Raw genomic sequence first — 22,510 nt, forward strand, 5'->3', positions numbered from 1 at the left:
ATCATTGCCTGTTTTAAACTTTCTATTGTCCTTCATCATTCAGTTGTTAAGTAACCTAAAAAAATGTTGCAGTTCAGGTACATCCACATTATTATGTTGGGAGAGACTTTGTTCTGCTTGACCTGATGATCAGATAGCCAGACTGTCAACAAAGGATTCTGCTGTTTTCCCACACTGAATCCTAATGTAATTTTACACATGGCTTCCTAGCTCGATTTCTCTTTTACTTTTACACATGGCTTCCTAGCTCGATTTCTCTTTTACTTTTTTCTTTTCTTTTCTTTTCTTTCTTTCTTTCTTTCTTTCTTTCTTTCTTTCTTTCTTTCTTCTTTCTTTCTCTTTCAGATTTTATTTATTTTACAAAAGAGAGAGAGAGAGAGAGCACAAGAGAGGAGGAGGAGAAGCTGGCTCTCAGCTGAGCAGGGAGCCCCATGTGGGACTTGATCTCAGGACCCCAGATCTTGACCTGAGCGGGAGGCAGACCCTCAACCAACTGAGCCACCCAAGGGCCCCTCCTAGCTGGGTTTCTGGGGAGCAATAGAAGAGTAGAGCATCCTCTGGGCACCACTGCTTCCAGGCTCTTATACATGGGTCAGATCATTGAGAAGACCTCTTTGGGTGAAAAATAACTTTCTTTGTATTTTGGAGGGAGGTGGGAGGGATGGTGGATGATACAAGTTACGATTTGATACCCAAGGACATTTCTAACTTTAAGAAAACCCAGTATCTAAAAATCCAAACTTTTAAAACAAGCTAAGTAGGGTGGCACTTAGACACAAAGACTTCTGAATGGACAAAAGGCTTTACCTGTAGGTTATCTTTTAAATAGCCACCTACTCCTTTATACTTTTTTTTTTTTTTTAAGATTTTATTTATTTACTCATGAGAGACACACAGAGAGAGGCAGAGACACAGGCAGAGGGAGAAGCAGGCGCCCGGTGTGGTACTGGATCCCTGGACCCCGGGATCACGCCTTGAGCCCCAGGCAGATGCTCAACCACTGAGCCACCCAGGCTCCCTCCTTTATACCTTCTTACTGTGTTTCAGAAAGCTGCCGGTCAATTTCAGGAGTCTATATAATCCATAAAGATGCTGTTTAAAAAGTACTAACTCTGATGACAAAAACTGGAGAGAAATTGGAAAATACAAACATTTTAAATATAAAAATCAGTAACCCCGCGGCCACCATTCTTCCTGACTCCCGCAGGCCCTAGCAGCGCCCCTGTTCCGAGGCTGCAGTCACCGTGCGGAGCCCGTTCTCAGCCGCGCAGGCCCGGCCCCCCGAACCCGCGGCGGGAGGCGGCTCCGCCCGCAGCAGCTCAGTCCGGCTTCCCGCAGCCAGTCAGCTGCGGAGCGGCGTAGGCTGCGGGGACACGCCCTCCCTTCTCCCTTCCTGCTCCACCTCCGCGAACTTTTCAGTTGCAACAGCACAGTTCTTGAGCCCGTAGCTGGCCGCAGCTGCAAAAGCAAAGCTGTCTTCACAGCGAAACCCCTACGCACACAGCCGTCGCGTACGGGGCGGGAAGGCGGCCGAGCCCCCGAGCCCCCGCTGCCCCGCTAGTGCGCGCTCCCGGCGGGCGCGGCCCACTCCCGCCTCCCTCGCCCGCCGCGCGCGCCCCCGGCGGACACGCGCCCGCCCCCTCGGAGGGAGGCGCGCCGGGGGAAGCGCGCGGCCGCGAGCGCCGGGCGCCATCTTGGAGTCGGTGTCTGGGCCGCGGCGGCCGCGGCTCGGGAAGGAGCCGCTCGCGGCGGCCAAGGGTCCTGGAAGGAGGACGGCGGCCCGCGCGGGACTGAGGAAGGAGGCTTCTTCGGGGGGCAGCCGGAGCCGCGAAGGTGGAGCCGCGTTGGCGGCCGCCGCGGGACCAGAGCCTCGGATGCGGGCGGAGCGCGGGGGGCCGCGGCGGCGGGAGCGCGAAGCGGGGCTCCCGGGGGGCCTCATGTGAGAGCCGCGGACCCGGCCGCCGCCGCCGCCGCCTTCCCCGGAGCCCGGGGTGGTGTGTGGGGGAAGCCGCCTCCGGCAGCAGGTAACAGCCGAGGGGCAGGGCCAGAGCCCCCCGGTGGCGGCGCGGCGGGGGCGGGTGCCGGGCGCCCCTTGGGAGCGGCGGGCGGGGCGCGGCGCGGCGCCCAGACCCTGGAGCCCGCCTGGGGGCGTTTCCCCGCCGCGCCCGCTTCGAAACATGTCAACAAGGCGTGGTGCGTGTGCGGGCGGGCTCGGGGCCGCCGGCGCCGGGGTCTGTTACCTTGGCGGGGATTGGGACAGGCGCCGCGGAGCTCGCGCGCGCTGCCAGGTCTCCCCGGCGTAGGCTGCGCACGAGCGGCTTAAGCTGTCACCACAGGCTGCCCAGGGCAGAGCGCGTGACGGCTGTCGGGGAGAGCCGCCCGTGGAGGTGGCGCGGGAGGAGGGGCCGCCGCGGCCCCGTAGCCCAAGTGGAAAACTTGGTCAACTTGGAGGAGCAGCTTCGCGCCTGCCTTAGGCGTAGGGCGGCGTTTCCGGTGGAGCTGCAGGCAGGGAGCAGGAAGCAGCTTATATTAAATGATCCGCCCGCGTCTCCAAGCTGAGAGGTTAGATTACGATTATTTTGTTGCTGATGATATCCAATCCAGTGGCCCAGAGATTTTCATTATAGAGTCTTTTTCCCCCCTCTTTTGAAATGTTGATAAAGACGCCATCCACTCTTTGAGTTTTCTGCAAATGACCGCGACACACATTTTCACCACCACACTCTTCCTGCCATCTAGGTCTGAGAATTAATCTCTTCCCACTGTTGTTTTGTTTTGGTTTTTGTATTCCAGCGGAAGAATGCAAATTAAGTTTGATTTTAGGCAAAGCAGAACACAAATGGAAAGGAGGTGTGATGCCAAAACAGGCTTTTTAGTGCTCAGTACAAGTGGACTTTTAAAAATTATTATTATTATTAAAGATTTTATTTATTCATGAGAGATAGAGGCAGAGGGAGAAGCAGGCCCCACGCAGGGAGCCTGACGTGGGGCTCGATCCCGGGTCTCCAGGATCAACGCCCTGGGCCGGAGGCAGGCGCTTAACCGCTGAGCCACCCAGGGATCCCCCCACAACAAGTGGGCTTTTAAAGTGACTACATGGCGCACTTTACTTACAAGTGCGTGATACAGTGGTAGACACACAGCTGAGTGTCACCCACAGGTCTTCTGATGAACAGATTCATTGCTTCTTACAGAGTGTGTGGAAATGTTCAGAGTTAGTTCAGTAACTCCTGTGCTGCTCAAGTAGTCTGTAGTTTTTCCTCATTAGTGGGTTTTCCCCCCCTTTTTTTCCTCCTTTGGTGCATCATGGTAATATCAGTCTCTCACCAAATGCTCTTGGGGCCTAGGTTGCATCAATTTTTGGGGCCCTGGAGAAGTTGCAGTTTGAAGTGGAACTGCTGGAGCCCTGAAGAGGCCTAGTTTTGGTACTCTGCAAAGTCCCATTGACATTTATTGTTCAGCTTCCTCCTCTGCACTCCTCTTCAAATGGAAGAGAGGTTTTCACTTTGACTAAAAGTAGGAGATAAATACTCCATTGATGTAAATTTTTTGCAGACTGGTGGATGCTCTGCATTGTTTAACTTTCTATACAGCAGCGCTTCATGTGTGGATAGATTTAATACTTTTGGAAGCAATATGAATTTTTGCATGAGTAAATGAGATCATCTTGGAAAAAGTTTATATTTTAAGTTTTTATTAGGTGCCTACAGTGTTCTTTTATTTTCATGCATGAAGGAGGATAATACAGAGACCATTTTTTATCAGCATTAGGCCTTGCATTTTTTTCCTATTGATAAAAATACTTAATTCTGACACATTACAGTCGTATCACTTATAACAAATTGTAGACATTTGTTCAGCTATTCATAAACTAGTAAGTGCTTAAAATATATTTTGGTGATCATATAGTCTTATATCTAGACCAAGAGATACTATTCCTCAATGTTGCATACATCTTTTTTAACATGTCACCTTTTTTCTTCCCTCAACTTGGAAAGGTATTGAAACAAACTTTATTTAAAACAGGCTGTAATTGACAAAGGGAAAGTACTTATTGTTGCTAATTGTGCAAATAAGGTGTCATTTTATTTTTGTTTATATGCCCCTGTATTCTAAAAATGAATCATTACATCTGTAAGTTGAATAATTACAGTTATAGAGGATTTTCTCCAGAAACCGGCAATCAACATTGCATAATAAGGATTAGAAATTATAAAGATCTATGAGTAGTTTTAAATAGACAAGGAATTATAAGCCAAATTATGAGTTTGCTGGGTAGCAGACTCTTGTTCTTTGACCCAAATTTTCTATGCTAAAATTAAGTCTTCAGAATAAGATAAAGGCAAAAAATGGGTCATAATGACAGTGTTACTTCAACTTCTAGTGGGACATTATGACTAGAAGAGGGTTGTTTTTTTTTTTTTTTACAAAAGATTATATTGTAGATTATACTACCTTTTCTCTAAACATTAAATGTATTCTCAGATTCACATGTAAGAATCTTCCATAAAACTACCCTCTTGCCATCACTTGTCATTCTATTTACTCTTTCCTTTCCCCTTGCTCATCATTACTTAAACTCACATAGTTGTAGGATCAGTGACAAATGTAGTTCATTCATTGCACATGTGCTAGGATCTCCTGGGCATATTTTAATAGCATGAAGGCCAGGGGCATTTGCCATTGTTTCCTTCCAGCCCTCAATTGTCTTTCACAAGTTTTGCTAGCTGCTGGATAGCATACCCAAAAACCAGAAGAAGGGAGTTAGAGCCACAAGCCATCCTTTTCAAAAGCTGTGACTCCAAATCGAAACCACTATCCTGCCAGAACTGTTCTCTAGAGATAGAAGTGTTGCAGGCCTAAACTAAATAGGGATACTACTGATTGGTCTGCAGTTACCCCCTTTAGTTTAGAGCCTGCAGTACTTATTTTTCCAAACAGCAAATCGAAGCAAGACCTTTTATCTGATTACAGTGTAATTCATTGTCATTAAAAGAAATGCATATAGGGGATCCCTGGGTGGCGCAGCGGTTTGGCGCCTGCCTTTGGCCCAGGGCGCGATCCTGGAGACCCGGGATCGAATCCCACATCAGGCTCCCGGTGCGTGGAGCCTGCTTCTCCCTCTGCCTGTGTCTCTGCCTCTCTCTCTGTCTGTGACTATCATAAATAAATTAAAAAAAAAAAAAAAAGGCATATAATATTGGCAAAACAAGGTTCTCCTGTAATGCCACCACTTTTATCCCACAATTATATCATTAATGTAATATAATGCAGTATAATCCCACTCACTTATTATAGCTATATTAACGTGGTGAATCTACTTCCAGTGTGTTTCTCATACATAAGCATGTGTTCTTGCACTTTCTCACACATAACTTCATTTTTGCATCATACACTTTAATATCTTTAATGCTGGACTGCTTGCCTCTACCTGAGTTAAACATTCTATCTCCTTTCAAGCCCTAATACTATTTAATTCGTCACAAGAACCCTGTGTGTTATTATTCACACTTTGCAAACTGATGGTCAAGTAATTTTTCAAGGCCATGTAACCAGTGAGAGGTAGAGCCACAGTTCAAACCCAGAAAGCTTGATTCCAGAGCCCATTCTCTTAAGGATGCTACTATTTTGCAACAAAAAGACTATTTCAAAGAAACATTTGGAATGAAGATAATACATTTACACAGGATAAATATAGCTAGTTCAGAAATACTATTTAGGGTAAACATGCAATAGTAACTGATGTTTTGGAAGAAGAAACCACATTCTGGACCAAATAACGTATGGTAGGGATGAATTTGCTTTTTTTTTTTTTTTTTTTTTTTTAAAGATTTATTTATTCATGATAGACCTAGAGAGAGAGAGAGGGGCAGAGACACAGGCAGAGGGAGAAGCAGGCTCCATGCAGGGAGCCCGACAGGGGACTCGATCCCGGGTCTCCAGGATCACGCCCTGGGCCAAAGGCAGGCGCCAAACCGCTAAGCCACCCAGGGATCCCCTGAGTTTGCTTTTTTAAGCAGAGATTGGGTCTGTCAATAATACATATCACAGACTATTGAGTGTGGAAAGATCTGTTGGCTGCTTAATTCATGTACTTTCTAGAGGTTCTTGGGACTGTGGTCTCTTTGAATTCAAAAACTCAAAAACAGCAGGTATCCGTAGATGACTTTTAAGAAACCTTTGAAAAGTGTCACTGTAGGTTCTTTTTTATATTCCTTTTAGTTGACAGCAGTTTTGAAATACAATTCTTGGTTTAGTTTCAAAATCATAATACTTCCCCTTCCCCCCAGTAGTAGAGTATAAACACAAATGTTTAAAAACACCTGTATAGAATTTGTAAAATAACAGTTGGTCTCCACTGGCATTTTTCATTATATTTTGTTCTGATATTTTTGAATTACTGGTCCAGTTCTTCATGTTTGTTTGTTTGTTTTTATGATAGTCACAGAGAGACAGAGGGAGAGAGGGGCAGAGACACAGGCAGAGGGAGAAGCAGGCTCCATGCACCGAGAGCCCGATGTGAGATTCGATCCCGGGTCTCCAGGATTGCGCCCTGGGCCAAAGGCAGGCGCCAAACCGCTGCGCCACCCAGGGATCCCTGTGTTTGTGTTTCTGTTTATAAACATGTATATATGCATCTCAGTGACAGAATGAGTATTGGATTTATTTTTATTTAAAAGTGAAGTATGAAAAAAAATGATGCATTTCTCTGAATAGGATGAAACGAGGAGGAAGAGATAGTGACCATAATTCATCAGAAGAAGGTACTGCAGAGAAATCTAAGAAACTGAGGACTACAAATGAGCATTCTCAGACTTGTGATTGGGGTAATCTCCTTCAGGACATTATTCTCCAAGTATTTAAGTATTTGCCTCTTCTTGACCGGGCTCATGCTTCACAAGTTTGCCGCAACTGGAACCAGGTATTTCACATGCCTGACTTGTGGAGATGTTTTGAATTTGAACTGAATCAACCAGCTACATCTTACTTGAAAGCTACACATCCGGAGCTGATCAAACAGATTATTAAAAGACATTCAAACCATCTGCAATATGTCAGCTTCAAGGTAATACTTTAAATCCTTCTTTTAAAAAATAAAGCATATCGTGTTTTGGCTTTTTTTGTGCTAAACCAATATGTTTTCTCACGTCTTTAAAATAGTGCCTTTTTAGGGGGTGCCTGGGTGGCTCAGTTGGTTGGGCATCAGCCTTTGGCTCAGGTCATGATCCCATGATCCCATATCAGGCTCCCTGCTCCGTGGGGAGCCTGCTTCTTCCTCTCCCTATGTAGCTCTCCCAGCTCCTGCTCGCTTGCTCTCTTTCTCTCTTTCTCTCTGTCAAATAAAAATAAAATAGTGCCTTTTTAGAGAAAGTTCTTAAAGATTGAGAATTACTACATACATTAGAAGATGTCAGAAATGGGACCCCTGGGTGGCGCAGCGGTTTGGCGCCTGCCTTTGGCCCAGGGCGCGATCCTGGAGACCCGGGATCGAATCCCACATCAGGCTCCCGGTGCATGGAGCCTGCTTCTCCCTCCGCCTGTGTCTCTGCCTCTCTCTCTCTCTCTCTGTGACTATCATAAATAAATAAATAAAAAAAAAATTAAAAAAAAAAAAAAAAAGAAGATGTCAGAAATAATTATATTTGAGCTAAATTACCCCACTGAATTGCAATTATTGATAAGTTTTTAAAAGAACAGAAGCAACTAATAAGCATAAAATATTTACCTAAGCTATCAGTCACATTGAATTACTGTAAGTTTAAGGTAAAAGAAATATACAATAATATAAAATGTGGAGATTATGATTGACTAAAACTTAATTGCTATTACTGTTTAATAGGGACTGAATTCTGCTTATTGCTGGCTTTATGACATGGGGTCTTCAAAGAAAAAGGAGACACAGAAATATGTAAAATATCTAGATGAATATATTTTAAATTTTTTTAAATTTTTATTTATTTATTTATGATAGTCACAGAGAGAGAGAGAGAGGCAGAGACACAGGCAGAGAGAGAAGCAGGCTCCATGCACCGGGAGCCCAATGTGGGACTCGATCCCGGGTCTCCAGGATCGCGCCCTGGGCCAAAGGCAGGCGCCAAACCGCTGCGCCACCCAGGGATCCCCTAGATGAATATATTTTAGAAATAGGAAAAGGTATGTGGAAGAATGCCAAAGAGAACTGTTTGTTTCTTTTCATTGCCAGAAGGGACATATTAGAATTCATTCAGTGGTGAGAGAAATGAAGTGGGAGTGGCTTTTTGAGCTGTCTAGAATAGTTTAATATTCTAATAGAATAATGTCACAGTGGTTTATAGGAGTACAAAGGCTTACAGTATTTTTTTTTGAGGATGAATAATGGAATGTAGACGTGTTTACTAAACCTTTTAACATACCTGACAGTTGTTGAAAACTAACACATGGAATATCTGATTACCCATAGGTAGCAGTTATTAATAGGTCAGATTAAACCTAGATAAAGCAATGGTTCTTAACCCACAGTTCTTTGCCAAAACTAGTCTTGACTGCTCTCAAGAGTGTTATTCCTTCTTAGATGAAGATTACCTGCTTATTCTTCCATTTGTGTCTGAAGAAGAGAGCTGGTAATGGGAATGGTTGAGTGCATTATGGCCATTTTCCCAGAAAAATGCACAAAGGTACTTAGGCCACTGAGAGTAGATTACTAGGTTAGCAAATAAGAATAGAGGATGGCTATAAGTTGAATTTCAATTTTAATTTTAGAGCATCAACAAATAACTTTTAGTATAAATATGCCCATTCATTATTTGGGACATAATACTTATTTAAATGGATGTCTTGTATATCATCTGGCAACCCTAACTGAGGGTAGGAGTGAGGGAATGGTGAGAGAAACAAATCCAGGAACTCATCAAGTGTTGTCTATCTCCTCATATCCCCATGAAGAAACTTCAAGAGCCTTCCTTTGGTTTTAGACATCTTTGAGTTGTCTTAAGAGTATTCTAATGGTAAATCTGAGAAAAAGAGGAGCATAATACTTTCATCTTAAAGGTCTAAAGACCAATTCCATCCAGGGCATTGGCTGGGTCAGTGTTTTAGTCTTTTAGCCATGTGATCCAATTCAGCTGTTTCCAACTTATATAACCCTCACAAAACCATTTGTCTTATAAGTTTAAACATTTTTGTTAGGGATTTTTTATTTCCCTCAGGAAATTATTTCTGATTTACAAAAAGAACCATAGCATAAGATTCTCCTGAGTTGTCCTGAGTATATTTGTGTTCAGTTTATCACTAACTAGGCCAAACAGGCTTTTAGTCCATTATGAGTATACATCAGTGGTTCTCAAACTTTATGTGCATCATAAAGACCTGGAGTGCTTGTTGAGACAAAAATTGCTGTGGCCACCCCTAAAGTTTCTGATTGTGATGATCTGGGTTGGGCATGAGAATTTGCATTTCTAATTGGTTCCCAGGTGATGTTAATGCTGCTGGTCTAGGGAGCACACATTAGGAACCACTTGTATAGAAATACTTAGCCAAAGGAAAGTATTATAAACAGCTCTGAAACAGTCCATCAGTTTTACAACCAGCTCTTTAGAACATTTTTGGGTTAAGGTAATGTACATCAGTCTGAAAATTAAAATAATACTACTTTTAAGATGCTTTTAGCCCAAGGAACAACTTTATTTTTGATAGAAGAGCTCCATCTCATCCTACAGGAGTTTTTGGCCATATTACTCTTCCCCCAGGAAATGTTTATGCACAAGAGTGTGTGGGAGCAACTACTCATTTGGTTCATATTTTCATTCTTGACTGGTTGGATGTCCTCCTTTTTACTTCACATTCATCTTTCTGTTAATATCATTAATGATGAATCCCAGATTGTGATTAATTTGAACATTCTGAATAATAATACTCATCCACTTTCTGGTGCCTTGACACCTGTGTACGATAGACACTGTATTTGCATGTAGAATCAGATCCACTACCAAATATATAATTATTTTTCAAAGATTATAAATTCATGTGATCCTTTAGATTGCATATTATATAGTCATTTTTTAATAAATCAGCTTAAAAACCAAGTCCTTTCAACATTAAGTGTATATTGTATAATAACAAAATTAAGTCTTGACAATTGAACTTAAAACTTTCAGGGAGATTCAGAAAAGGCTGACGTTGTATGTGAGTTTGTATGATTGAAAGAATAAATTGTCTTTGTAACATAATAAACTAATAACTTTCTTTTGTAAAATTAATATTACACAGAGTAAATGTAATTACAAGTATATGTATGGCTCTGTCATGTGTTCTTTCCTTAGGTGGACAGCAGCAAAGAATCAGCTGAAGCAGCTTGTGATATATTATCACAACTGGTAAATTGCTCTTTAAAAACGCTTGGACTTATTTCAACGGCTCGGCCAAGCTTTATGGATTTACCAAAGGTATCTGCTGGTTTTGTGTTATTGGTGGTTACTGAGAAATTGAATGAAACCTTACCTATTTCTTGTAGTGACAGTGGGAATGTAAGAAAAATAGTATGCGTGATGGAAATCTATTTACTATTTAGAATGTTAGGCAATAGGATTTTTAAAAAAGCTTTTCGTTTTTCTGATCACCTTGGGCTTCTTCATGGGAAAAGTTAAAGAGTGAATGAATTTGCAGAGGATCCGGCAGGATATACTAAAAGAGCCTAAGTAAAATGGAGAAACAAGCATATTAGAAGAAAGATATATAGCAGCCCCTTCTTTGGACTTTCAGAGCAGATTGGTGAAATTATAATCAAAGAAAAGTAGACAGTGCCAGTAGTGAGAACAGGTATAGCTTACTTATAAAATCTTCTGGTAAATGTGTAAAGATTTATTCTTGGGCAAAGTTAGTGCAGCTTGGATTAATTAATAGATTTTATTTAAAGAAAATTGTTTTTGGTGAAGAGTAAACTATTTATATTCATATATATGTTCTAACATAATCCTGCATGTAATTAGATGTCTCTAATAACTTGTCTCTTAAAATGGAAAAACAAGTGCACTTTTAAAAATTTATTTATTTCAGGATGCCTGCCTGGGTGGCTCAGCAGTTAAAGCATCTGCCTTCAGTTCAGGGTGTGATCCTGGAGTCCTGGGATCAAGTGCCACATCAGGCTCCCTGCATGGAGCCTGCTTCTCCCTCTGCCTGTGTCTCTGCCTCTCTCTCTCTCTTTCTGTCTCATGAATAAATAAAAAAAGCTTAAAAAATACAGAATAAGTAAATAAAAATGTATTTCATTTAGAGAGAGAGCATGTGAGATTGGGAAGGAAGGGCTGGGAGAGGAGAGGAGAGGGAGAGAATCTTAAGCAGACTCCCCACCAAGCTCGAATCCCAATATGGAACTCAATCTCACAACCCCGAGATCATGACCTGAGCCCAAATCAAGAGTCAGAGGACCAACTGACTGAGCCAGCCAGGTGCCCCAAGTATGCTTTTTAAGAAAGCAATTGATAAAGGCTCCTTGAGTATATTAGCTAATACTGGGTAGGTTAGCATCCAACAATAATTTGAAAGTATTTTTTTCAGAGGAAGCTGCAAACTAAAACATAGATACCCCTTTAACACACCTCATAGTTTAATTTACTAGAATGATTGAGGAAAAAATACTGCTAAATTGAGTGTGTGCTATAACCCAGGTGGTAATGGAATTGAGTATCAGTAACAAATGTATCACTAGTTGATTACAAAGTCTTAATTGTTTTTGGTTTTGGTTTGGGTTTTGGTTTTTTTTGAGAGAGAGGAGAGAGTGCAAGTGTGAATGGCTGGGGCTGGGCATGGGGCGGGGGGGTGGGCAGAGGGAGATGAGAGAGAGAATCCCAATCAGGTCCATGCCTACCACTGAGCCTGATAGGGGGCTTGATCTCAAAACTTTCAGATCATGACCTGAGCCAAAACCAAGAGTTGGATGCTCAGCCAGTTGAGCCACCCAGACACCCCTTAACTGATTTTTTTAAAAAAGGTTCTTTGCATACATTTGAGATAGTGTTTTTCTCATGTAAGTTAAGGGAGATGGGTAAGATACTCTTTAAACATTATAAGGTTCTAAGTATGTAAGTCAGAGCACTGTGGCTCTCAACATGCATGAAAATCATGTAAGAAACTTTGAGATTTTGGATTACTTCCCCTATACCAAATTTCCTCCTATGAGCAGTCCAGGAGATTCTGATTAAGTCTGATTTACATAGTATGGTAGCACCTTGTTCAAGCTTCATACAGGAAATATGTTCTGAATTGATTTTCTGTGTGCATATTATAGTTAATAGTTTCCATAGTGTGCATATATATATACACATATGTATAATATAGTGTGAAACATACCATATTAAAAGGTATGCTAAATTTACTTTTTTCTTATTACTCAGCAGGGTCACTATATATGTCTGGTACTGGTACTATACTTATATGTAGTAGTTTTTTCTTTGGGAACTATGGTGCATCTAGTAGGATGCTTCCTTCCTTATTAAATGGGTCTAAGTTGCTTATATTGTCTCCCCACCCTCCTGATTTTGACTCTTGTAGAAGATTGAAATAGGGTGTTGCTCTATGTTGGAAATCCTGGGAAAATTGAAGAGAACATGTAAGAAGTGTATTTGACAGAGAGAAATCTGAGGGAAATGGAAAAACTCAGTGATACAGTCATGGATATACTAATAACATGTAACTGTACAAGATAGAATTCAGTTTGACATGAAAATATTAGGAGAAAGATACTAACATTTAAAATAGGTCAAAATTTAGTTAACCAGTTATTTAATTTTAGGGGAAAAGAAAATTAGGGAATGTGACCACAAAAGTGATGTTTCATTGTACTTTCTTGGCTGTTAGCCTGCCTTCATTCCTTTTAACTGCTGTAGTGAATTTATAAAGCTAAATGGAGCGTGAGATTGGTTATATAGAGGAAGGTGTTGGAGCATATGTTGACCTCTCTTTCTTATTCCTGGATTCTTTGTCTGTTGGTTTTAGCTGATTCCAAGTTATATATTCTGACCATGCTTTTAATCCCTGCTTTCCTGTGGGGGGTTCCTTTAGGTCAGATTCTGTGTCCAAAAGATAATTACATATATATAATAAATGGAATAATAATAATTGGTACATTTATGGAAAAATACATTAGAATAAAATGGCTTAAAAATATTGTAGATAATTTAACATATTTAAAGGAGTTTTAAACTTGAAATTTTATTTAGGTACGATTTTCCTTACTTACATTTTCTGTGAGTTTTTATATTCCAAATGAGTCTTTCCTAGCTTCTGAATTTTTATTTCAATTTTTAGTGATTATGCTAATAATTATTACTATTTTAATGGTTATTACTTGTCCAAAAAAGAATGCAGTTATAAAACACTGGAGTAGGGTTTCCAGATTAGGTGGTATGAAATATGAGAGGTATTCTCATTCTGGATTTGGTAATTCGTCTTTTTATTTACCAGTGATTGTTGTGATTTAGAGATACTCACCCTGAGGCCTGAAATCCCTTCTTTCTCCTACAGGTAAAAAGATTTTCCTCAAAGATAGCAAACAGTCACCTCTCTTTTTTACCATATCCCCAACAACAGGGTGAAAGGATGCTACCCCTAAAACAGTTATGAAATATATCATTAAGGTTCAGCTGAACTATATGTGAATTAAATGAATATACCTAATTCTCATTTGTGAAAATTGCAGCTGTTTTAATTTTTTTGCTTTTCAGTCTCACTTTATTTCTGCCCTGACGGTAGTGTTTGTAAACTCCAAATCCTTGTCCTCGCTTAAGATAGATGATACCCCAGTAGATGATCCATCCCTCAAAGTACTAGTAGCCAACAACAGCGATACACTCAAGCTGCTGAAAATGAGCAGCTGTCCTCACGTCTCTCCAGCAGGTATGTTTTGCTTTCTGCCAGATAACTTGTTAGTAAAATGTATTGATGTATTTATTAAATTAAAAACTGTAATGATTAACCTTGCAGATGGGTTAGATTAATATGATTACTTCATCTTTTTTGCATAAACATATTTTTAATGTCATAATAACATAAATTCTGTAGCATTCCTAGCCTAGACATTTACTTTCAACTTATTTTCTACGCTTACTTGGCAACTTGTGTCCAACCTGTGCGAGAAAATGGATAAATTAAAAAAAAAAAGTATTGTCTGAGGTGCCCCATCAGGTAAGATGGAATTTTCTCTAATTGTAGTTGAGCCAGCAGGGTTGGTTTTGAATCAGAGTGATTTCTTAATTGTTTTTCTTCTCATTGTGTAGTGGGTGGAGAGTTGTGCTGTAGTTGCCACTTTTCATTTTGCAAGATAACCCTTTTCCTAAGTTGAATTTTGGAGTCGAGAGCCCATTGAATGGGGAATAGCATTGTGAAAGCCCCCTCCAAATTCTCTTGTATAGAATTTTCTGAGCATTACTACATTATTCAGTTTGAGATCATTTAAATTCCAAATGGTTCATATTGTAAAATGAGTATAAACTGTACTTGGTATTACTACTCTCTGACGCTTTACTTCTGACACATCTTCTTGCTACTGAAGTTCCTCCCAGGCTGTTATTTGGGTAACCTGTTTTTAAGACACAATGTTAAATCCTTGATCCCTTTACAGAATACTTCCCACCATCTTGCCATAACTAAAGCCTAGCCTTCTGCCAAGAAAATTATTTCTTCTTGGAGATTACTTATTTGTTGTCCATGTGTTGTACATGAAGGGTCTTGGTGTTGGGAATGGTTAGGTCTATTGCAGTATTTCCCTAACTGCCTCTGCCACTTCTAGATTATTACTGAAAGTGATAATCTAAATAAAATAGAACTTAACAATGGACTTTTGGCAGTTACTTCAATACGACCTTGGTCATAGTTTCTATCTACTGTATAGGTTTGCTGTGAGAGCGAGGTCCACGTTTCATAGCTTTGTATAGTATACAAGGTCCTTTGTATCTTGACCTCCACCTATCTTTTTAATCTTGTTTGCCACTCATTCATTGTGTGGCTTTTACTGAGTCCTACATAACTATGGTTCTTTGAATCTGTGCATGTGGTTAGTACACTGTACTTCATGGAATACCATTTTTCCCTCTACTTCTTAATCTAGCTAACTCCAGGTCAGCCTTCAGAATTCATCTCAGATGGTCTGATTTTTGTCCTTATTTCCTCCTCTTTGGTTTAAATTTTAGTGTGTTGTTTCCATAGCACTCTGAACGTGACTTTTAACACGTCAACAAACTATAGGGAGAGCCTTTTGGTCTATGGTTTCTCTGTGAGAATGTGAGTTTGTTTTTCTCTTTATCTTGGTACATCTCCTGTTCATTTACTTTTATTAAATATACACATCAATTTTAATAGTAGGTATAAACTTGGGTGGTTTTATCTAATGGCTTTTGGACCAAGTTGTTCAGGAAGGGAAGGGAAATGAAAGAGAATACTTGCAATACTTTTAAATTTAAGAGTATAACCATAGAGGATTTCAATTTAAAATTTAACATATTTGCATATTTTCTATATATATTTTGCATATTGGGACTCTTCTTTCTCTAAGCTGAAATTAAGGGCTATTTTCTTTCTTTACTGCATTATTTTATCAGACTTTTTTTCCCATTTCATATAGTCCTTTATAACTGTGTACTTGGTTGATTTCTAGCACCATTCAACACTAGTGACTTGCTTATCCCTCTTCCTCTGTTCCTCCCCACCCCACCCCACCCATGCTCATGTTCTCTCCTTGCTCAGAAGAAGCCTGATGCAGGCCTTAGTCTCACGACCCTGAGATTGTGACCTGAGCCGAAACCAGAAGTTGGACGCTTAACCGACTGAGCAACCCAGGCGCCCCTGTGCAGTACCCTCTTAAATTGATTTCTTAACTTGCAGCCTGCCCTTTTCTAATGTGATTTCCATGCTACAGGCAGAGTAATCTTTCTAAAATACAAGTCTGATTTTTTTCTCTAGTTTTCTTTAAAACTTTTCACTATGCTTTTTAGATAAGATCCCAACTCCTTACTGGGGCTGACAAAGTCCCATATAATGTAGCCCTTGCCTGTCTGTGGGCTTCATCCATTAAGATGCTACCTTACTTGCATTACTGTCTGTTGAGCTCCCTTCAGTTCTTAGAAGGCTTGTGTTTTCTTCCATGCCTGGGTGTTTGTTCACATAGGAAATACTATTCACTTTTCTTCTCCCTCACCTTTTGCCCTAACGTGGTCCTTCTAATTCTTTTTGTCTCACTGTATTGGTTCTAGAAAACCTTCCTTAATTCCCTTGTTATGACTCTGAGAGCAATTTTGTTTCATTATCTGCTGCCTTCTATTAGGATAAGGATGTCTTGTTTATGTTGTATTTTACCGTCCTAGCACCAGTGCTTGACATTAAAATGTTCATTAAGCTATCAGCCAAACTAATCAACATTTAATTACTTAGTATTCTATATTGTTGATAAGCCAACATTTGCCTTATAATTCTTTTTAAAAGGCTGGATACTCTTTTTTTCTATATTTTTGCTGATTTAAAAAATGAACTATTTTGGCATAGCAGTTTGCTTCCAATAATTTCTTCCATAGGACAGATGATTAAGTGGAAGAAGTAGGTCAGAGGGTCCAGATCCTTTTTACACTTTGTCATTTTTTCTTCTAAATGAATTGTGTGAATTTATAATACCACCAGTAATGAATTTCTTTACATGTTGTAGCATATATCAGTGTTTCATTTCTTTTTATTGCCAAATAATATTCTGTTGTATGGATATATACCACGCTTATTTTTCATTTGATGGATAGTTGGGTTGTTTCCACTTTTTGACTATTATGAACAACACTGCTCTGAAAATTGATATATAAGATTTTGTGTGAACATGTGGCTTAATTTATTTTGAGTATATATACCTAGGAGTGGAATTGCTGAATCATAGTAACTGTTTAACTGAGTTCGCTATTGCTGCATAACTAACAACTACAAATTCAGCAGGTTAAACCAACACTGAGTAGTGTCACAGTTCTGTAGGTCAGGGCTATAGGCATTGCTCAGCTAGCTTTTCTGCTTAGCCAGAGCAGCTCTGAGTCGGACTTCTTTTCTGCAACTAGCCAGAGAAAACTCAGCTTTCGAAGGGCTCATGTGATTCAGTTAGAGCCACTTGGACAATCTTACTGAAACCAGCTGTGCTATATAACAACAGGATTGTGGGAGTGGTATCTTACCACATTTACAGGTTCCAGGGATTAGGTTGTGGAATCCTGGGGACCATTTTTAGAATTATGCCTGCCGCAGCTGCTTTAATAGTTATCAGATGATATTTCACTTTCTTTTATTTGCATCTTTAGTTACCATTCCCCGTGTATTTGTTTTCTTTTTATATCAGGCTTTATGAGATTGTAAAGAACAGAGATCAATCAGGTTACCTTGGGTAATGAGGTTTATTTCAAAGTATGTAAATACCTTATGGAGAACAGAAACTTTTCAGTGGCTGAATAGTGAAGCACAGATGTCTTTTTTTTTTTTTTAGATTTTATTTTTGAGTCGGGGGAGCAGTGCGGGCAGGGTAGGGGGAGGAGCAGAGGGGAGAGGACAAGCAGACTCTGCACTGAGCACGGAGCCCAGTGTGGGGCTCGATCCCCACAACCCTGAGATAATGACTTGAACTGAAGCCAAGAGTCGGACACTTAACGGAGCCACCCAAGTGCTCCAGCACAGATGTCTTTTATTCCCTTTTTGGTGACTTATACCGGTGATTCAGTTTATCTTTTCATTGATTCTATTGCCTATATTCTTCTTCCACTGCTATTAAGCTTTGGCTTATTGGTGCCTCCCTGTCTTGGCACTTCTCAAGTAGTAGTTAACCACATGAACTTAAGAGTCACTCAGTCTGTGTTTGAATTCTAGCTTTGCTATCTTTAGCTGCATCAACTTCAAAATAGAAATAATTTTTTTTTCTAGATTTTTTTGAGTATTTGTGGGATAACATACTTAGTACCTGACATATCATACTTGTACAATTAATGGTAGATATTATAGTGTATGTTTTGTTCCTGTCCTTGTTTCTAAGCACAAGAAAGAAATGGTTTCTTTACATCTTCTCTACATTTATCAAGTAGTATAGGCTATCTGTTTGAGGTAGAATTTTTATACCAGGCCATTTCAGAGATCAGATACTGACCTTTGGTAAGATTTGCTGCTGATAGGGGTTTACAGCAGTTCTGAAGCATAGTGCCCCAAGTATAGGGAACCATTTATGGAACTGCTTTCTGAATATATTAGAATATGTTAGTTATATTTAATATTCCCATTAATGTGAATTGGTTATTTTTGACTCATTTATCTAGTGCTATCTTGGTATTCTTAACTTAGAAATTTGATAAGTTTATTATACACTATTAACAGTTAAAACTCTTTGTTGCTCACTTGTTAGAAATCTTTTAAAAATTTGTCACATGTTTTATTTAGTCACATAGGTTCTTTTATATGGCTTTACCTTTTTTTTCTTTTAAATTAGGATTAAGTTTTCAATTTCAAAAAATGTGCTTTGGCCTCTAGCAATGATCATATAATTTTTCTTGGCTTAACCTGTAAGTTTGGTGTTAGTAATCATTTTTTTTAAAGAATGTGACTGTCCATGCATTACTGGGGCAAACCTTAGTTATGGAATATTAACATACAGTTAGCCCTTAAACAACATGAGTTTGAACTTTGTGGGTCCATATACACATGGATTTTTTTCAGTAAATACAGACTTATACTCTATATTTCCTCTCATGATTTTCTTGGTATTTTTTTCTCTAACTTCATTGTGAAAATGTAGCACAGAATATATATAGCATACAGAATCTGTATTAATTGTGTTATCAGTAAGGCATCAGGTCAGTGGTAGGCTATTAAATATTAAATGTTTGAAGAGTCAATTATGTATAGATTTTTAACTGTACAGGGTCAGTACCCCTAACCCCGATGTTCAAGGGTGAGTTATATTTATTAATTTATTATCTAATTGTTAAATGAGCTTTGTGTCTTTTAAGGTATCAGATTTAGAATTGGTCTCAAATGTTTCTGACTTTCTGCTAGTTTAACCATATAACCAAGTTTTAAATTGTATAGCTTTATGATAGGGAAATATGGTAAACTTTTGTGAGACATGTACCTGATTAAATTTTTTGAACAGATGATGAACTTGTACAAAAATTTGTAAATAATTAGGTTTTTTTTCTTTCAAGGTATCCTTTGTGTGGCTGACCAATGTCATGGCTTACGTGAACTGGCTCTGAATTACCACTTGTTAAGTGATGAATTGCTGCTTGCTTTATCTTCTGAAAAACATGTCCGATTAGAACATTTGCGCATTGATGTAGTCAGTGAAAATCCTGGACAGACACACTTCCATACTATTCAGAAAAGCAGCTGGGATGCTTTCATCAGACATTCACCAAAAGTGAACTTAGTGATGTATTTTTTTTTATATGAAGAGGAATTTGATCCATTCTTTCGGTATGAAATACCTGCCACCCATCTTTACTTTGGGAGATCAGTAAGCAAAGACGTGCTTGGCCGTGTGGGAATGACATGCCCGAGACTAGTTGAACTAGTAGTATGTGCTAATGGATTACGGCCACTTGATGAAGAGTTAATTCGCATTGCAGAACGTTGTAAAAATTTGTCAGCTATTGGACTAGGGGAATGTGAAGTCTCATGTAGTGCCTTTGTTGAGTTTGTGAAGATGTGTGGTGGCCGCCTGTCTCAGTTATCTATTATGGAAGAAGTATTAATTCCTGACCAAAAATATAGTTTGGAGCAGATCCACTGGGAAGTATCCAAGCATCTTGGTAGGGTGTGGTTTCCAGACATGATGCCCACTTGGTAAAGACCAAATGATGTAGGGCATGATGAATAATAGCACCTTAATGTTAAGCATAATGTATTATAATAAGAGTTTATTTCCTGTAGTTCTGATGTGATTCTATTTTGTGGCATGGAAATTTGATATCTGCATTGAATATGTAAGGATTGTTTATTGCGAGACCCATGGACCGGTTTCAGTTGGAAAACTTCATTTCTTTCTTTAGCCTAATAGCAATCAAAGCTCGGAAAAAATTTTTAAGTGTGGTTCAGATCTGAAAGTAACCAGTTATGAAGATTAAACATTTTACAGTCTGAAACAAAACCTATATATTATAGTATCTGAGAAGTGAGTACTCTAATAGGTTTTCCAAAATGTTATGTTCTCTATGCATTTTTTTAAAATGTAAACTTGACATTTTAGGGTCTTCAGTTATACATACACCTGTTATAAGGTGTTTAATATAGCTCAGGACAGAGCATTTTGTGAGAAAAATGTAGGATATATCAAATGAGAGAGATTGGTTGAACGTTCTCAAATATGTTACAGATCTATTTAAAGAGGTATGTATAAGTAATTGGATCTCTTAGAAAACTCCAAGTGTCCCAGTGGTTATTATAGAAGGATAATAAAAGAGCCAAGATCAAATTAAAAGAAAAAAACAGAAAGGGAGGAAGTGTTTAGCTTTGTATAAACTTTCAGGTTTGCTCTATAATCTGCTAAACCATATAAATTCTCTTCTGTGATGTTACTATGTATGTGACTTTGGCATCATATGTAAAGTCAGGAATGCTTTACCAGTTCTCCTTGGTTTTGTTTATCTTTAAGCTAATTTTGAAATATTATATGATAATTGAAATGAAAAGCTTATCTATTTAAAAAAAGCCAAATTGACGTAAATAAAGGTAGAATTTTAAAATGTTTATAAAATATTTCCATGAAAGAATATTATTCTCCTGTGAATTTTAGTGATGGCTCATTTTTCCACTTGGAATTAAATAGTTATGTAAGTAGAACTTTCAAAAATCATAAAAGGAGCATCAATGTACAGTTCTGCATAAACAAACTTAAAAGAGGATATATTTAAGTTCATAATCATATTTTTGAGTAAATATTGCTCAGCGGACTGGAAAATTTTAATAGAAAAATGTCTGCAGTTTTGTGATTGTTAATTTGGTTAAAACGCTATTTTATATTATTTAAGTTAGATAACATTTTTAGTACTTTCATATGAATAAAGGTAATCCATATATTTCTGTAAAAATACTAAGTTTTGGGCTACATTTAGTTTTTTTAGGTATTACATAAGCTTTGATTCTGAGCACTAGTGCTAGTAGATAATTAACTTCCTAAGGGAAATTAGGAGTAATTTTACCCCAATGGACTAATATATTAATGCTTGAAACTTTTAGAAAGCATCTTAGTAATTATGGAAACTAACAGTCTTACAGATCTAATCTATTTTTTAAATAGATTACCTTCCAAAGAATAAAGTAAAAGGTGATTTTCTGCCTAATTTATCTTTTTCAAAAGTCATGGTATTTTCTTTTCCTATAAATGAGAATAAAAAAGGCTGATCCAGACTTGGAAATAAAAAGCAATTGTTATATTTTCCCTTCTTACTAAATAGTAAATAGCTTTGCACAAGAAATACCTGTCTTAGTGGATGAAGCCTGTTTTCCTTGAACAGCTTTGGAAAATGGATTTGACAGTACATAATCAGTTCTACTAACCAAAGCTTTATTTGGAAATTTACTTTTTTGTACAAATTGAATTATATAATGCTTGAAATACTTTAAGTCACTTTATAAGCAAAATGCATAGCACTTACTTTGTTTATACTGTAAAGTATGTTAAATGCTTTTATCAATTTGAGAATAAAGATAGTTACTAACGCTGTTGTATTACTGTAGTTTTTAAAAACTACCCTAATATAGGTGCTTGATTTTCTAACAAGCATACAGATTTATGGTTTTAGTTTCCAATTTGTATTTAATAAATACAGTGTTTAATTTTAAATGTTTATGGTAGAATGACTATTTTGAAGATGTAAGATTAGGCAAATGGAATCTATTCCTGAAGCTCTGATGACTAAAGTGATAGGGAATAAAAACTGACCATGAAATGTAAATGTTCTTCAAATTTTATAAAGAAAATGGTTAAATTAAAAAGAATAGACTCTGCTTTTAAAATAAGAATCTATAAAACAGGAGCACCTGGGTGGCTCAGTGGTTGAGCCTCTGTCTTCAGCTCAGGTGGTGATCCCAGAGTCCTGGGGTCAAGTCCCATATCAGGCTCCCCAGAGGGAGCCCACTTCTCCGACTCTGCCTATGTCTCTGCTTCTCTTGGTTTCTCATGAATAAATAAATAAAATCTTAGAAAAGAATTATAAAACATTATTTTGAAATAGAATTTTTAAAAGTCCTTGAAACCAAGTGGCCTTTTCATAGAGAAATGTCTTGTATACATCCATACAATCAGAATGGTTTGTTGGTTTTTTTTGTTGTTGTTGTGTTTTTTTTTTTTTTAAAGATTTACTTATTTAGAGAGAGCTGGGGGGAGGGGCAGAGGGACAAAGAGTCCTAAGCAGACTCTGTGCTGTGCGCAGAGCCCCACATGGGCTTGACCCACAACTCAATCTCATGACCCTGAGATTACAACCTGAGTATGACACTTAGTGGACTGCACCACCCAGGCATCCCAACTGGAAAG

At 38.8% G+C, this 22,510-nt stretch overlaps 1 protein-coding gene across 2 annotated transcripts; it reads left to right on the forward strand.

Annotated features, from left to right (window-relative positions):
* The first annotated feature begins 1,705 nt into the window (after positions 1–1,705).
* Positions 1,706–21,692, forward strand: FBXL3 (F-box and leucine rich repeat protein 3). 2 transcript variants are annotated; one of them, XM_041731135.1, is made up of 5 exons: positions 1,706–2,024; positions 6,718–7,066; positions 10,299–10,421; positions 13,698–13,869; positions 19,179–21,692. In XM_041731135.1, exons 2-5 carry the CDS (start codon positions 6,719–6,721, stop codon positions 19,820–19,822), a joined length of 1,287 nt encoding a protein of 428 aa, XP_041587069.1. In that variant the 5' UTR covers positions 1,706–2,024; position 6,718; the 3' UTR covers positions 19,823–21,692. The 2 variants fall into 2 exon arrangements, with proteins under 2 accessions (XP_041587069.1, XP_041587068.1); XM_041731134.1 differs by lacking the exon at positions 1,706–2,024 and adding an exon at positions 2,064–2,562.
* The last annotated feature ends 818 nt before the right edge of the window (positions 21,693–22,510 follow it).

The sequence above is a fragment of the Vulpes lagopus genome, chromosome 16 (genome assembly GCF_018345385.1).
Source record: "Vulpes lagopus strain Blue_001 chromosome 16, ASM1834538v1, whole genome shotgun sequence".
Lineage (NCBI taxonomy): Eukaryota > Metazoa > Chordata > Mammalia > Carnivora > Canidae > Vulpes > Vulpes lagopus.

Excerpts from the sequence above, each read along its gene's own strand:
- FBXL3 (XM_041731134.1), top strand. The coding sequence starts at position 2,534 with ATGATCCGCCCGCGTCTCCAAGCTGAGAG. Across the intron at positions 2,563-6,717 it reads CCGCGTCTCCAAGCTGAGAG|GATGAAACGAGGAGGAAGAG; the intron begins GTTAGATTACGA and ends TTCTCTGAATAG. Across the intron at positions 7,067-10,298 it reads TGCAATATGTCAGCTTCAAG|GTGGACAGCAGCAAAGAATC; the intron begins GTAATACTTTAA and ends TTCTTTCCTTAG.